Source organism: Rhagoletis pomonella, unplaced genomic scaffold (genome assembly GCF_013731165.1).
Source record: "Rhagoletis pomonella isolate Grant_MI unplaced genomic scaffold, Rhpom_1.0 Rhpom_scaffold_02062, whole genome shotgun sequence".
In the NCBI taxonomy this organism is placed as follows: domain Eukaryota; kingdom Metazoa; phylum Arthropoda; class Insecta; order Diptera; family Tephritidae; genus Rhagoletis; species Rhagoletis pomonella.
The window spans coordinates 5655-21763 of NW_023460616.1; the positions used below are offsets into that span (position 1 = coordinate 5655).

Genomic DNA, 16109 nt, shown 5'->3' on the forward strand with positions numbered 1-16109 from the left:
TTCCATTCCACATTCCATAGCACAACTTAAGTCGCGATATCTTACTCTTGTGCGCACTGCTTCCCTTGTACGCCTATTGGGTGTATTCTTCTAAACTAATTTTGTATTCTTTTTCGTTTTGTTGCCATTGCTCCTTCTTTAAGTGTGCGCATTTGTATATGATTTAGCGTGTTATTTTTGCATGACATCTTGCTGCATTGAATATTAGCACTTTTATTTTCCTTCATATGACTACAATCATTTGTATTTGTACATATACCATTGCCATAGATATGACTATGTGGCCAGACACTTTCGCAAAAAATTGCGCACACTAAATATGCGCACTGCATTTTTTTCATGAAGTCGTTTGTGGACCATTCACCTTCCATATAAATAAACGCCAAATCCGTGATTTGTAACCAGAGATATATCGTTAAAATTCTACAGTTATAATGTTATCTAAAAATAGTGTGCAACAAAAGGCTTAGTTATAATTTTGAATAGTACCTTTTATTTTAAAAGTTTCTACCTACCACAATAACAAAATAAATTGCAATTGCATTACATTTCCAAAAATAAACATAAAAACTGATATTAATTTATTTCAATTTTTGTCGATACTAAAATATTGAAAACTATTAATACAAACAATATTATGTCAAATTATGTACTATTTAACTCCAAAGTCACGTAACCCAAAACGATCCTTCGCTCATTTATGTACTAAAATGCATAAAAGCTATAAAAACACAAAACCCTCCATATCTTCATTCCATTTATATGAATTTGTTGTTTTATTTTTTTTGTAACTTTTTAGCAGGCGGTTATGTCTATATGAATGGAGATGCAGTGAAGTTACAACCACCTGTTGCAAACGCACTATACGCTCACGTACCCGTTGAAACGGCAATGCTAGCCACAACAAATCTGTACGGACCGACAACACAATTGGCAGCTCCAGCAGCAACACACATCCCATTGATAGCGACCACAGCTCAACAACCGCCGCATCCGCAAGCGTTGCAAGTGGCCGCCCCACCACCACCTTCACAACATCAACATCAACACCAGCACCAACAGTTGATACCACATAGTCATCCACACGCGCATACACATACACATAGTGCAGCTGTCGCCGCTGCTGCAGCCGCTGCCGCAGTAGCTCCACATACACAGCAAACACCCACTGCTGCTGCCACATTACAAACGGTGCCAACTGCCGCGCATCAAACCGCACACTTACAATACGCTCATCAGCCACAAGCGGTGGCTCAAGTTGCTACTGGGGGCACCACGGTCACAACGATTGATAGCGCCGAGTACGCAGCCGCCGTAATGAATGGCACAATTGCACAGGACGGCAGTGCCGTCTGCTATGGCCAGCAGGATGAATTGTCTGCTGGTATGACGACAGGAACGAATTTAATAGCTGTTGATGCATCAATGACGGGAACGCCCACATCAGTGGGAGCTCATCAATCGCACACGCAACATCATGTGGTTGTAGGTAATGGCCCACATCAGCACCAACAGGTGGTAGCACAACAGCATCATCAAACACATTCACAACATCAACAACAACAACAACAAACGATTATAACCGGTAGCAATTCGGCAAATACAGTTGACAGTTCTGGCATACCGCTGGAACAGCTTAAACAGATGCTCTCAACCCAATTGGAATACTATTTTTCTAGGTAAATATTTCATATTGAAAAACCATACTTTGTTCATAATGTCCATATATACATGTGTACATATATTAAAGATGACCTCAAATAGATGCGATACCACCGGTGCGATACGAAAATTTACGATATGCGATCACTACGAATCATTATGGTATATGGAAGGGCTCGAAACAGACGTGGTATACCGGTGCGATACGATGCGTTTAAAAACTCTATCAGCAGCCACAATTCATCGCAAGATATGAATGGCTTTTCCATTGTAGAATTGCATCTGGCTAGCATTTTTTTTCTAAAATTTTTCAACTTTTTAATATATGTATATGTATGTACGAAGTATGTATGTATGTACGTAACTGCCCCATTTTTTCATTAAGTGCAGATGCCTAAATCAGTTCGTCCTCAGAGCGTTTATATGCAATATACATATCTATAACAGTTTTTATATGTTTTGTATCGACTAACTTAGCCTCTGCGACACAACGAGAGATATGTAACAATCTCATTTTGTCACCCCGCATCGTGATTAGGTCGTACCACTGTGTATCGTATCGTAACAGTTTGATAGCCTTTGCTTTTTAGCGTTATCGCAGCAAATACAATATCGTATCGCATCAAATACGATAGCGTATAGCATCGGTTTGAGATCACATTAAAATATAAACTTCTTAAATGAAATGTCGAAACACATTTTTCTTTTTACTACAGAGAAAATTTAGCAAACGACACATACCTTTTGACACAAATGGACGCCGACCAATATGTTCCCATAATCACTGTGGCCAATTTCAATCTTGTCAAGAAGCTCACAAAGGATATTAAACTGATTACTGAAGTGCTAAGAGAATCGCCAAATGTGCAAGTAGATGAGGAAGGATTACGTGTTCGCCCAAATCACAAACGTTGCGTAATTATATTGAGAGAAATATCCGATAAAACTCCAGTGGAGGAAGTTAAGGTAAACACACACGAAATATATCCTATAAGTACATACAGTGCCAGACACCGAATTTTTCGCAATGTATGCAAAGTTTTTTATCCTCATTTCTTTTCGCAATTTTTTTATGAGACTATAGTTCTTATTATACAAAAAAAACATAAAAATAAAAGATCTAAACTTTCTGCAAAACTTTGGAAAATTGCTGGCGGTGTTAAGGCAGTGTCACACAATTGGGCTTTTGCCCAAGATTTGGTGCAAATCGTATCCCAATCGTGTGAATGCACAAATCATTTGCTTTGTCCCAATCACGAACAACAAAATGCTAAAATTTATCAATAGAAGTTGTATTGTACCAACCGTGTGACTACAAAAAAAAAAAAAAAATTGTCCTAATTTTTTTATATTGTAGCCCATATAAAAAATGAACAAATCTGTACCAATGTACCAATCGTGTGACACTGCCTTTATTATTTTCTTCCATACAAAAATCAACGCAATTTTTACCAGCTTTTGACGCGTGTAGATACATGTACACTCATGGTAAAAAGTATTGGCACCGAAAATATATCACAATGCAACAAATTCGCGTTTTTTCTATATCTATTTTCGAAAATTTTTTGTATGGAAAAAAATACATGAAAAAATGTCCAAAATCAACGGTAAGTCCTACCTATTTTTATTATAATAAAATTTGATGGGCTATAAAACTGCGTACTTAAAAAAGAATAAAAAAGAAAATAATCAGATTAAAAATTTTCATGAATATTTATATTATATTGTAAGAATTGTACATGTATTAATCATTGAGCTGTATATGGATAAATGATTTTGAAAACTATAAAAAAGTCGTAATGGTAACCAATGAGTATATTTTCCCTAAATAAAAAAAAGTTGATAAACACTATTGCATTTTGTTTCAGAATATTTTTAATAATGAAAATTGTCCACGCGTAATATCATGCGAATTTGCGGGCAATAATTCATGGTACATTACGTTTGAGTCTGATGAAGATGCCCAAAAGGCTTTCAAGTACTTGAGGGAAGACGTTAAAGAGTTCCAGGTAAGCGAAAACAGCAAATACATGCATTTTATAACTGTGAATTATACAAATTACTCCTACAGGGTTCATACCTAGCAACTATTTAAGAATTAATGTTTTTTTTTTTGTAGGGTAAGCCCATTATGGCTAGAATGAAGGCGAAACCTTTCATTAACCGGCTGCCAATTGCACCGGTGCCAGCCTTAAAGAATGGCTTCCGTCTGACCTCTCCCCCAGCTGCGGTGTATGATCCGAACGCTGCAGCAACTGCAGTTGCATACAGCGCAGCACCACAACGATTTGTATACGCAGCTAATGGAGCAGCAATGACGCAGGCGTCTGTACCTTATAATACGCCAGTACATCTTTTTGTAAGTGCTTTGCTTTATTTAGTATCTTGAGTACCAATTTTACTATGTGTATCCTCACATTTTTAACGTCATTCCTTTAGCCATTCCAGCAGCAGCAGTTTTACCCAAGTCTTGTCGCCACTACACCATGGCCACCGGCGGCTGCTGCCGCTGTAGCAGCAGCCGCTACCACAGCACACGGTCAAAATTTTTATGAGATAGGAAATGTGTTCGCCGCTAATGGCTTAGCACCGCAAGCGACTGTGCCAGCCGCTTATGCGACATCTGCGCCCCCGCAAACCGCTGCTCCATTGACAACCACTTCAAAGGGACAAAGCGGTGGTGGACGCTACAATAGCCATCGTAGTAACACTAACAGCGCTGGTGGTGGTGGACGCAGCAAGTTGCGTAGTAACAATACGCAACAACAAATGCAACAACAACAAAGTCAGCAATTGCCTGGTATGATTGCAACGCTGGGCAATGTCGTTGGCAGTTTAGTAAGCGTTGTACCAACCATAATTGATCCACATCAACAACAGCAGCAGCAGCAACCGCAGCAGCCACTGACACAGCAACCTCAGCTTCAAATGCAACAGCAGCAAGCGACTTCAAGTCAAGCGCAGCAACAGCAGCAACAACAGCCACAACAATCACAGCAGCAGCCTCAAAACACTAGTTCCACAAGACATTACAACAGTATGAAAAGTAGTGCAGGTAAGTTCTCTTAATGCTCCCGAAATCTATTGGACTTTAAAACATTTCTTACGCTCTATCAACTTTTCAGGTGGTATATCAAAATCGTCAATGGATAAGTCTTACGGTGGCGGTAGTATGTCCTCGCACATACACTACAGCACACAAACACAAACAGGCACTGCGTCGTCTCATCATCATACGTCGTCAATACAGCTGCAGTCCCAACAACAGCAACAAGCGAATGCTGTTGCTGGTGGCACACATTTACAACAAACTCACTACCAAATGCCTTCCTCAACAGCAGCGGTAGGGGCCGCTGCAACGGGAACAATACAACATTCTTCCTATTCACATGGTACACCGACAGTGTCGGTGCAACAGCAACATCATCACCAAACACACCATCAACAGCACCAGCAGCAGCAACAACAGCAAGTGCAGCAGCATTTGCATGGCCAGCATGTTGCCGAGCTGCAAGATGATGGTGGTGTATTAGTTATCGGTGCTGGCGGTGATATGTTGCAGCATTCGCAACAATCTGCACATCCCCATCAACAACAGCAACAGCACAATAGAAGTAACTTGTCTAGTTCAACGTCGTCGCTGGCGACGTCGTCCTCTGTTGGAGTTGGTGTGGTGGGGAAGGAGCCGCCCATGCATTGGACGCAGCCGCGACATCGACGTCGGAGACGTGACGACGACGGTAGCGTTATGACTTACTCGCCAAACACTAGACTTGGTGGCGGCGGTGGCGGCGGAGTAAGCGGTGGGGTCAGTATAACGACATTTTATACGCCTTATAGCACTTTCGTGCACAATGTTGTTGGGGTGGGTGGTGGAGTTGGAGTTGGTGGAAGTGACATGGGTGTAGAATTCGATGTAGGCAATGGTGGCAACATTGGATGCGTAGATAATGCGAGCGGGAATGAAACTTCAGGAGGAGGAGGAGGAGGAGGAGCAGCAGGAGGAGTTGGCGGTGGCGAAGGCGGAGGGCAGCATGGCGGCGGCTTGCAGTCATTTACTAGCAACCCCACCATCACCACCACCACCACCACCACTGTCATCACTGCCATCGATAGCTACAGCACGGCGAATTCAAGCCATACTATGAACTTAAATTTAAATGTAATTGCAAATCTCAATCAGAATCTGAGCACAAATTCGAATCAGAGTCCGAATCCAAGTCCAAACCGCAATTCGTATGCGAAAAATGAACTGAATCAAAGTCATAGCCAAAACCAACATAAGCATTATGGCCAAAACCAGCACCAAAGTCAGCAGCATAGCCAATCAAATCAAGCCCAAATAATGTCTAATAGCTTCCACAACAGCTTCCACCACAACCAATATAATAATAATAAATTTAGCAATAACAATTCTGCCTCTTCTACTACCACCACCAATACTACTACTAATACTACCACTAAAACTTCTACTTCTACTAATGCTAATGCTACTAACAATAATCATAATAATAATTTTGGTACAACAACAACATCATCAATAATAACAAGCACAACAAACAATGTGAATACGCAAAAAGCAAAAATATTCATTCAATCCTCTACTTCGCAGCAGCAATCGTACATTGGTGGTAGCTCATCGTCACATCATCAATCACAGCAACAACAACAGCAACAACAACAATCGTCCAACTCAGCCACATCGCTTTCGTTATCAAATAATAATACCAATATACTTTCAACACAGACGAGTGGCGGCGGTGGTGCCGGTGGACACCATAGTCAACGCGGTGAGAGTGGTCATCATGGTGGCGGCACTGGTGGCTATAATACGCATCGTGAAGAACATCGAGGTGGCTACAAAGGCAACAATTACAATCCGCACTACAATAGTGGTGGTGGCATGGGTCACCACTCGCAGCATTCGGGCGCATCACATCATCACCATCATAGTGGCGGCGGTACAACACAACCACATCATCACCATCATTCGGCTTCGCACCACACAGGCTCAACGCATCATTACCACCATCATCGCCACGAAGTGGGAGGTGGTGGTGGTAGTGGTGGAGGTGGGTTAAGTGGTGGTGGATCAAGTGGTGGACATGGCATAAGCGACCGCAGCAATGATCGCAGTGGAGGCCACGGACATCACGGTCAGCAACAGCAACAGCAGCATGCGCCGCCGCCACAACCACCACAATTCGATCTAGAAGCGGCTGCATTTCCACCACTGCCAGGTTTGTTATTTTCCTGCACCTTTGCTGGAATATTAAGCAGAAAATGATTGTCATTCGACTCTTTTTTTTTTTGTTTGAACCGAAATTTCTTTGGAGATGGTAGTGAATTAAAAAATCGTGTCGAAAAAAGTGAAACTTGGGATGCAATCGAAGTGCATCCATTTCTTGCTTCTTCTCTATTAAAAAAAAAATTATCGACAGGTGCTACGAGCTCTTTAGAGTTAAGATTAAAATTAAGTTTGCTATTGAGACTGAGATTAGGATTATGATTAAGACAATATCGAGATCAGTCCCATATGGTATTTCCAATGAGTATAGCTATTAAATCGGAACGTAATACACAAATTTGGCGGGCGAACTTTCACTTCCTTAGTGTGCGCCAGACTTCGACCAGGCAAAGCGAAGATTTTCGGAAGATGCCTTGAGATTAAATCAATCGACAATAATAAAAAAAAGGAATATAAGACATCAAATTGTTTAATTTACCGTCAGCATAGGCTCAAAAAAACATTAAAAGATTACAATAATAGGCCAAGAAGCAAACCAAACCATATTTGCTTGAAAAGTAAAACGTTTTTGTTTTTGTCTCTTTGTACGTTTCAAATACAAACAGCAACCTCATCGTCCACAGCATCTTCTTCGTTAGCGTCCTCTGGTGCGATTCCGACAAACAATAGTGGCAATAATAGCAACAGCGCTTCGTCTTCTGGCAACAAGCAAACTGCCAATTTGACACCACACCACCAACAGTCGCAGCAGCAGCAGTCTTTTAGTAGCAGCGGCAGCGGCGGCGGCGGCGGCGGCGGCAATGATGGTAGTGTAAGTGGAAATAATGATGTGCAGCTGCAAAAGACAAGCTCCGGCTATTTGCAGCAGCAGCAACAACTACAACAACCTAATCAGTGCTCAAGCCATTCTAATGCCTTACAGCAATCTAATAGTTCCTCGACGACGGTAACTGGCGTAACAGCAAATGCCGGTGGTGGCGGCGGCGGCGGCGGCGGCAGCAGCAGCAGTGGCAGTAACCACCACAGCACCAGCATTAGCGCCAGCGCTGGCTGGACCAATGAAAATCGTTTGGCAGATGTGGTGCGCTCTGGTGGTGGCGGTGCTAGTGTCACTGGTGGCAATAATAAGAGCAAATCCCGCAAAGATTCCGCCCATAATAATAAACAGCAACTAAATTTTCAGCCGCGTAATGTAGGTATTAATGTGGCCGGTATTGCTGGTTCAAGTCCCACCTCAACAGCGTCCATAAACAATATGAATAACACCACTACTACCACAGAAGGTGCTTACGCTGTAGATGAACAAAATACTGCAGCCGCAATGAAGTCGAACAACAATAAGTCTGCGACGATGAATAAGCAAAATTCGAATTCGAATAACAACTACACCACCTCTGCCTCCTCATCCAACAACACTGTGATAAAGTGTCCAACACAACCCAATAACAACAAAAACAACAACGCCTATAGTCTGATTGGCAGTAACGCGTCATACGACAGTAATACTGGTGAGATATACATACTAACGATGATAACATTCACGAAGAAAACGACTTTCACAACTAGAATATTCCGCTTGCAACTAAAATTTTTCTCTTAACTAATAGATAGCTTCGCTCTATGTAAGCCAGATTTCGGGATTTGAATACTTTTTGTATTTTTATTTAAAAAAAAAAACTTTTACTGGGACATGCTGCATGGCGTTGATCAACGCTGCCGCAGAAAATGAGCTTTTGAAATGTAGAGTCTTTTCCATCATCTTAGAACCCAGCGGCCGAGAATGCTATAGCATTCATTCACAGTTTTTTTTTTCGTCTAGCTTTAGTATAATGCGGCATTCCCTTTATTCTTTAAACGACAAGGAATTTTTTGATGAGACTTAATAAGAATATTGACTTGCTAGTAACGGAACTATTTCTTGCACGTTTATTTGCCAAAAGTTCTTCAACGGCTCGGCGCCAGTGAGTCATTCGTAATCGTATGATGCGAATGCCGCATTATACCAAAACCAGCCTTTCGACATAAGCTACTATTTCATGCGAATACAAATTTGTAGTTGAATACCACGGACGTATTGACAGTGAATGTATATCTTTTTATATAATTAATCTTTAAATTCTACTAACATAAAGTAAATTTTCAGTCTCTGGTGAGAAACCAACCAACAAGACTGAGGAACTGTTTGCGTCAACACAAGAAGTAGGATGTAAGCAACAACAGCATGCTACCAGCGACAACGAACAGCATCATCAAATTAATCACCGAAGCAGCGGCAACAGCAGTGGCAGCGTAAGCCAAATTTCTTCAGTTGGTTTGATGAAAAACACTAACACTGTGTTATCAACGACATTGTCTACAGCTGGTGCACTAAGTAGTGGCAGCAGCGGCGCCGCCAATAACAGTGGTACACCGGCCGTAACATGCAGCGTGGCCACAATGACCACAAATTTCGCCGAATGTAGTCTAAGCAATCACAAGAAACCGCCAGCAGTTGCTGATTTACTCGCCAAAAAGGCGACGCCAAAAGATGCTACTAAGCATAAGAATGCTTCAACATCTACGAATTCAGCTTCCATAGAAAATATTGTCGCAGCACAGACCGTCATACCAATGGTAAATGCTGCTGCTGCTGCTGCGGCGGCGAATAGCAACAGCTCACGATTGAGCTATGCGCAAGTCGCTCAACATCACAAGGAACGCGCCATCGTCGAAGGCGGCAACAACAAAGAGACATCGGTTTCAGGTCAAGCATCACCAGTGGCTGTGCCCAATAAAAACGAATCTTCGGTGGCAACCTTGAGTATAAACAAAATTGAGACTGTGAATAGTAATATCGCTGCGTCTGGACCAGTCAGTACAGCTGGTGTGGTAGCGGTGGCGGCGGCGGCATCTGCGACAGCGACAGCGCTGCCTGCAACAGCGATTGCAGCTGCATCGCAATATGCTGAAAAACAAAGCGATAAGTCGATTAGCGGCTCTCCATCAGCAGCAACCGCATCAGTGCTGATGGATAAGCAATCGCGTGGCATAACGAATGTATTAAGTCAATCGATGTTAAGTGGAGCCACCATAGTTGGCGCTGGTGGAAATGTTGGCGCCAGTAGTGGTGGCGGCAATAATTCCGGTGCTGTGAACGATAGTGGCAGTAATGTAGTTACATTACGCACTGATATTTCCAAAGATAAAGGCAAGTTCAGTATTTAACAAAATTGATAACGAATATCTGCTGGTGAAAATGTGAATGTATATAATATTTATAAATTTGTTACAAGTAATGTAATTATTAATTTGTTTTAATTTCAGATGGTTTTCGTGAAAATCGTCAAAGCACAGGCAGTAACAATAGCGGTAGCAGTGGATTTAGTAGTAGTGGTGCAGTCAGTAACAGTGGTATAACTACAACGGCTGTTACAACGGGTGCACGCAATCGCGGCATCGACGGCAAAGAAAAGAATGTGCGCGAACGACACGATACTGCCGAAAGTAGCAGTAGTGGGCGGAAGTCTGGCCGAAATTAATCGTCAGTTAGGTTGCGATCGAAATAAACGGAGATAGTTTGCTTAGAAACAGCATTTCACACGAAAACATAACACACAGCATAGCTTACACACACACACGATACTCACTTAAAACAAAATATAAGACTACACAAGTAGAACATAAGTAGATGATGCACGCTAAAGGACTTATTGGGAAATTGGAGCAAAAGAAAAGAAGCACATGGTGTGTGTGTGTGTGCGTGTGCTGCAATAACTATGCGCGCAGAAACGAATGGTATAACCAAATCAAGCATTGTGCTGCTCTGCTGCGGTATAAAAGAATTTAAATATAAGAATTAAAAAATTCAAATATATATCCATAAGTGGTGTTGACCAAAAACCAACGAAAAAACCGAACGTAGCATGTGCCAAGCAAGTGCCAGTAGTTTTTGTGTGTGTAGCGAACGTAGCGCTAACCTTTATATATGCACACAAGGCGACGTTCGCCGCCCCAATATGAATTGTGAAAGTTGTCAAAGCTGCTTAATGTTGTTGGATTCCATTTGGTGGGTTTGCTCTCAATTATCGTACTATGACTACTACATCTACCATTAATGCATACTACTACTACTACTACTACTACTACTACGGCTGCTGCTTTAAGTGGATTCACTTGAACACACTGCTATAATAACCACAATGTAATTAAGCGCGTGTGCATAGTTATACATAGTTACAAATAGTTAGTACGGCTATATAGAAATACGAAAATTACGAACGTAAGCTACTTCGAAATACTACAATCCGCAAGATTTACTGCTGCAGCAAATCTACTAATCTACTACATACAGTTAGTTTGTATGATATTTTTTCGCAAAAAAAAAAAAACTGCAATAAGGATACAAAAAACAAATGTTGTAGAACAACAATAAACAGAAATATGGTAAGTGGAACGCATTTATAGAGTATCTAGAGATGTCATATTTTTATTCATGGATATTACTATCTTTTGTAAGGTGACTTACAGTGAAATTTTACGAAAAACATTTTTATCCGTAACCCCCTAAACTACGGATTTGTGAGACATTCTGGTAAATATTATTTTGGTATTATTTGGCACGTTATTTCTCGGGTGTTTCGGTATTTTGTTTGCCGTTTTCCGCAAAAAGAGACAATAAAGAGCCATCTATTGAGGAGTTAGAGGGTAAACATAGCCATTAAATGGCACTTATGAAAGCATGGCTACTGTCCCAATTAAAATATTCAATTATATTTGCTTAGCTGGACTAGAAATTTGGTAGAGGTTAAATATCGCATCTTTCATATTCGATTTCGGCGCATCAGTAAAATGGCTTACCATGGCGATATCGTCAGCAAAGGGCCGAATACCATCCGTCCTAAGCCCCAATAAGTAGGAGTACCAAATTTTGTTGAAATATTTCACTTTTTACTGGAACAATAGTGTGACAACATCAGGGCGCACACCACAAATCGGAAGAGAAGCTCGGCCAAATGCTAACATATTGTGTAAGCGCCAATATATTATAATAATAAACGAAAGGACGAACATAGACATTTCTAAACCGAGTTCTGGTTTCAGTCTGTACATTTTAGTTTGAAGTATGTGTCTATATCGTGTCTCGATTATTTTAGTCTTTTACAAACAACCGTTTAATATACCTTCTGCACAAGTGCACTTGAGGCTAAAAACTAAACTTACTGAACTTACCCTGGTATTACTTAAACTAAAAAAACTTAAAATCAAAAAAAATTAATAACTAAAATTTCGAAATTTTAGACAAGATTAAAAAAAAGGCTAACTTAAGAAGTAACATTAAAAAATCGGAATATCCGAATAAACAAATGAAGGATATCAACCGGATATCCGGTTAACAAAATATAATTTCCGTACGTATATCCGGATATACGCATAGTCCCAGCCCTACTAGTACCAATTTATTTAGTAGAACCAGTTTGCGTACTTGCAGCCTTGCAAACTTGCTAAAATATCTGCTGTAGCTTTCTGAATTATTTAGCTAACGGACTAGCGCATTAAAGAAGAGGACGAAAGTCGAACTACGCTGAGTTAGGCGACTTCTCAAGGTTTGCTTTAAATATTCATTTAAAGCATTAGTTGGTTAGTTCTAGTGCGCCGCAGTTGGCGCCTCAGCAGTCAATCCACGCATGTTTGAAAAATTTAGTTTTACTTCGCATGGATAATGAAGAAAATCCTTATATCATATCCTTGATAAGTCAAACTTTTTTTTTTACCTTTTTATAAACTTTTTCAAGTTGAAAGTTAGATGAAGATTTTGGTTAACCCCTGAAGAAAATCCGATAATCATTTATTTTCACTGAATTGAGTTAGATGTTAACCGCCACTTTCCAGTCATTGTACACTTAAGTGAAGCTTGTACAAATTTACAGCTGAATGTGTATAAAAAAATCTGATGTTAACAAATTCTTTTCTTCCTACTTTCAGCTGTTTTGGTTATAGAAAGACGACCCGTATACAATACGCGGGGAATGTATATATAAAAAGGACCAGTCAGAAATTATTCTTATTACTACTATTGATAAAATATTTATACATACATACATATGTATACATACATAAAAATATATATATATATCACAACCTATCCTTAGTTTTTAAGCAATTGATAAACGAAATGTCAAAATGTTAAAAAGGCAAAACAAAACGTGAGACAAGCACGACGCTTTGCAAAGTGCATAATTGTTGTATATAGAGAAATTAACTTTGTCAATAATAATAATAATAATTATTATTAAAATATTATTGTTCACATACAAATACATATGTATGTACATATGTAGAACATTTATACGTAATGTACATATACATACATATGTACATGTATGTATACATTGTCTACATATTGATCACTAATAATTATAACTAAAGACGTTATTGGATCTACATACATATATAGATATATGAGTGATGCAAACACACAACACACACACACTTCGAGCAACTATGTATGTAGGATTTTATAAAGAGTTATACACATGTGTTACATATTAAATGGGAGCGAGAAAAAAAACCACAAAAACGATATTATATACATACATACTAAAATCGTAGTTAGGCACATTACAGTGAATATTATAATACTACAGGCAGAAACGTTAATAATCACATTGACGTAGATACGTATATTGGAGTGAAAGAGTTGCCCTTTAATTTTGTTTTTTTATATGCGCGTGAGAAGAAAGTGTTAATGTGAATAAAAAACGTACACAAAATAGGGAATAATATCAAAGGCCATAATATACGAAGTCTGTAACGTTTGGAGTAGGAAGAGATATATTATATTATTTTGCCTTCGAACTCATTGCAAATTCGTTGTTCTAGATCAACAATTAATAGAATTAGTTTTAAAACTATTTTGAAAATGGAAAACCAATCTAAACCAAAAAAAATAATTAGGAATAGTAAATGAACTTGAGTTAGGGAAATTGAATTTTTCGCTGTCGTATAATGAAATCGTGATTAAGTTTTATTATTTGCGACACAAAAAACCAACTCTATAGCATCCTGAAAAGGATGAGCAAAAATCAAAATCGAGTTTTTTGTATAAAAGGCTATTTAAAATTTCGTTATTTTTTTTTGTAAGCAACAAACGTCGACGATACTAAAAATTGTCAGCGCTTGTTTTGCACATGCTTCAGGATTTTATATATCAATAAAACATTTCGATGCCTAAGCATTTTTATTAAAGAGAAAAAAAAAACATGGCTGTTAAGGCTTCGTTTTACAGTAGTTATTGAACTGGTTCACAAGGTGATAGGGGGTAGGACTAAATTTAAAAGCGATTTTTTTTTAAGAAATTTATCCTTAACAGCGTTTATTATACTTGTATTTACGTATCATATTGTTATTATATTTTTAGTTTAGCATAACTCGTTTCGCGCCTTCCAAATTCCAAATGTACATATATAACCGAGTTAAAGCGTAAATATGTATATAAATATAATAAGATGTTGTAGTCTTGTAGGTAATTAATTATTAACAAATTATAACATGAATTCATAATAGAACGAAAAACTAACTATGTAAAAAATTAATAATCGAATGTGCCATAACAGAATGTGCGAATGAACGACATAAAAAAAGAATTGAAGCAATTGGCTAAAAAGTAGTGAGAAAATTGTATGACACTTTTTAAGGATGCTATTTGATACTTATTCACTTCCTTTTTGGATGCTTCTGAACACTTCGTTCACTCAACGATGTGGTCAAAGTAAACAACTTTTTTTTTTTTCTTTTTCAAGCTTAAATTTTAAAACTTTATTACTTAAAAAACATATCTAAGTAGCTGTATAAGATCTTTCAAGCTCCATATTACTTGTATATGTTCATACATATATAAAAAATTTATTTCGCAATGTCTCTTGAACAGTGAATTTCATTGACGAAGAAATTCGAATTACTTCAAAAATCTTCAATTGGACACTGAAGATACGCTATCAATTTCAAGCAAAATAAATTTTGTTTTCATGCGATTAAAGGCGCACAAAATTCGCTTAACTTCTAGCGTCGTTTGCATACAAACGCAACCTTAGCTTATTAATTTAATCAAAACAAAAAAAATGTGTTTTCATTTTTCAATTAGATCAAATTTTAAATCTAAGCTGTATTAATATCAAAATCTTGGGTTACTTAATCGGTTCTACAAAAGGGTGCCGCTTTTTTAAACATTTCTTTGTAAATATTTCTCATACAAAACTAGAATCTAAGAAAAAACATTTTTTTTTAAGAAATTTCAATGCTGCGTACTTTTCATTTAATTTATACAGCTAATTGCAGTTAAGTTGTATATTTAAAACAACCTTGTTCTTAAAGTTTAATTTTATTTGAAATCTCATACGAACAGCTCTTGGATTTTTTTCGGCAGCGCGTTGCTGCAGTTGGCATTAAAAAAAATGTTATTTGAGAAGTTACGTACGTAAAATCATATGATTTCGACTTGAAATTCAATTAATTTCCATCGCTATTTAGATTATTTATAAATTTTATTTTTTATTAAATTTCATTATAAAGCTGTTGTCGCAATTAAGTGAGCAAATAAATGCATAAATATATGAATTTCGATTTAGATGTTTAATGGCTAGGTATATTAGTTTTATTAATTAACTCACTTGCTTTTAAAAGAAATTCGAAAATGTTTATTATTTGCGTTTTTTTTAAGTTTGGCTATTTTTGTTTATTATTTCTTTTTTCGAAATTTAATGAAATCATACAATAAACGAATTTCATTTCATGTTTACTCCCTGATTAGTTATTAATGTTAAGATGTTAAAATTTTAGTTTTAGAATACTGAATTTAAATATTTATTATATATCGTTATTAAAAAAAAAAACACAATTTGTTGCAAGTCCGGGTAGATTATATGTAGTTTTTTTTTATTCATCAATTAAAACCAGCTTTTCGCATTAATAACGTCGTTCAACGTATACTTACATACCCAGCAGGCAAAGCTCTACTAGTTGGCTACTAGAAAGCTACTAGGTTTCTTTGCGGCTCAACTACTTCGCAATCATTCTTTTTTTTCATTTCTAGCAACTGGTATTGTAATGTGGCGATGCCCAACCAGTAGATATATACTAGTATCGCCATGCCAGTTGACAAGCCAATTCATCACCAGTTGAGGAAATAAATTTGCAATTATGGTCGTAATGAGCGACCGAGCAA

The 16109-nt window shown here is 38.2% G+C and overlaps 1 protein-coding gene across 1 annotated transcript; it reads left to right on the forward strand.

The window, feature by feature from the left end:
- Nucleotides 1-799: 799 nt before the first annotated feature.
- Nucleotides 800-15505, forward strand: LOC118753035 (la-related protein Larp4B-like). The gene is made up of 11 exons (XM_036487882.1): nt 800-1679; nt 2379-2628; nt 3531-3671; nt 3782-4021; nt 4102-4717; nt 4788-5470; nt 6275-6902; nt 7516-8418; nt 9054-10097; nt 10214-11332; nt 12872-15505. Exons 1-10 carry the CDS (start codon nt 817-819, stop codon nt 10426-10428), a joined length of 5583 nt encoding a protein of 1860 aa, XP_036343775.1. The 5' UTR covers nt 800-816; the 3' UTR covers nt 10429-11332; nt 12872-15505.
- The last annotated feature ends 604 nt before the right edge of the window (nt 15506-16109 follow it).

What these genes read in the sequence shown, in the direction of transcription:
- LOC118753035 (XM_036487882.1), top strand. Translation starts at nt 817, where the DNA reads ATGAATGGAGATGCAGTGAAGTTACAACCACCTGTTGCAAACGCACTA. An exon ending in AAGACGTTAAAGAGTTCCAG is followed by an intron (nt 3,672 to 3,781) that starts GTAAGCGAAAAC and finishes TTTTTTTTGTAG; the next exon opens with GGTAAGCCCATTATGGCTAG. An exon ending in ATACGCCAGTACATCTTTTT is followed by an intron (nt 4,022 to 4,101) that starts GTAAGTGCTTTG and finishes TCATTCCTTTAG; the next exon opens with CCATTCCAGCAGCAGCAGTT.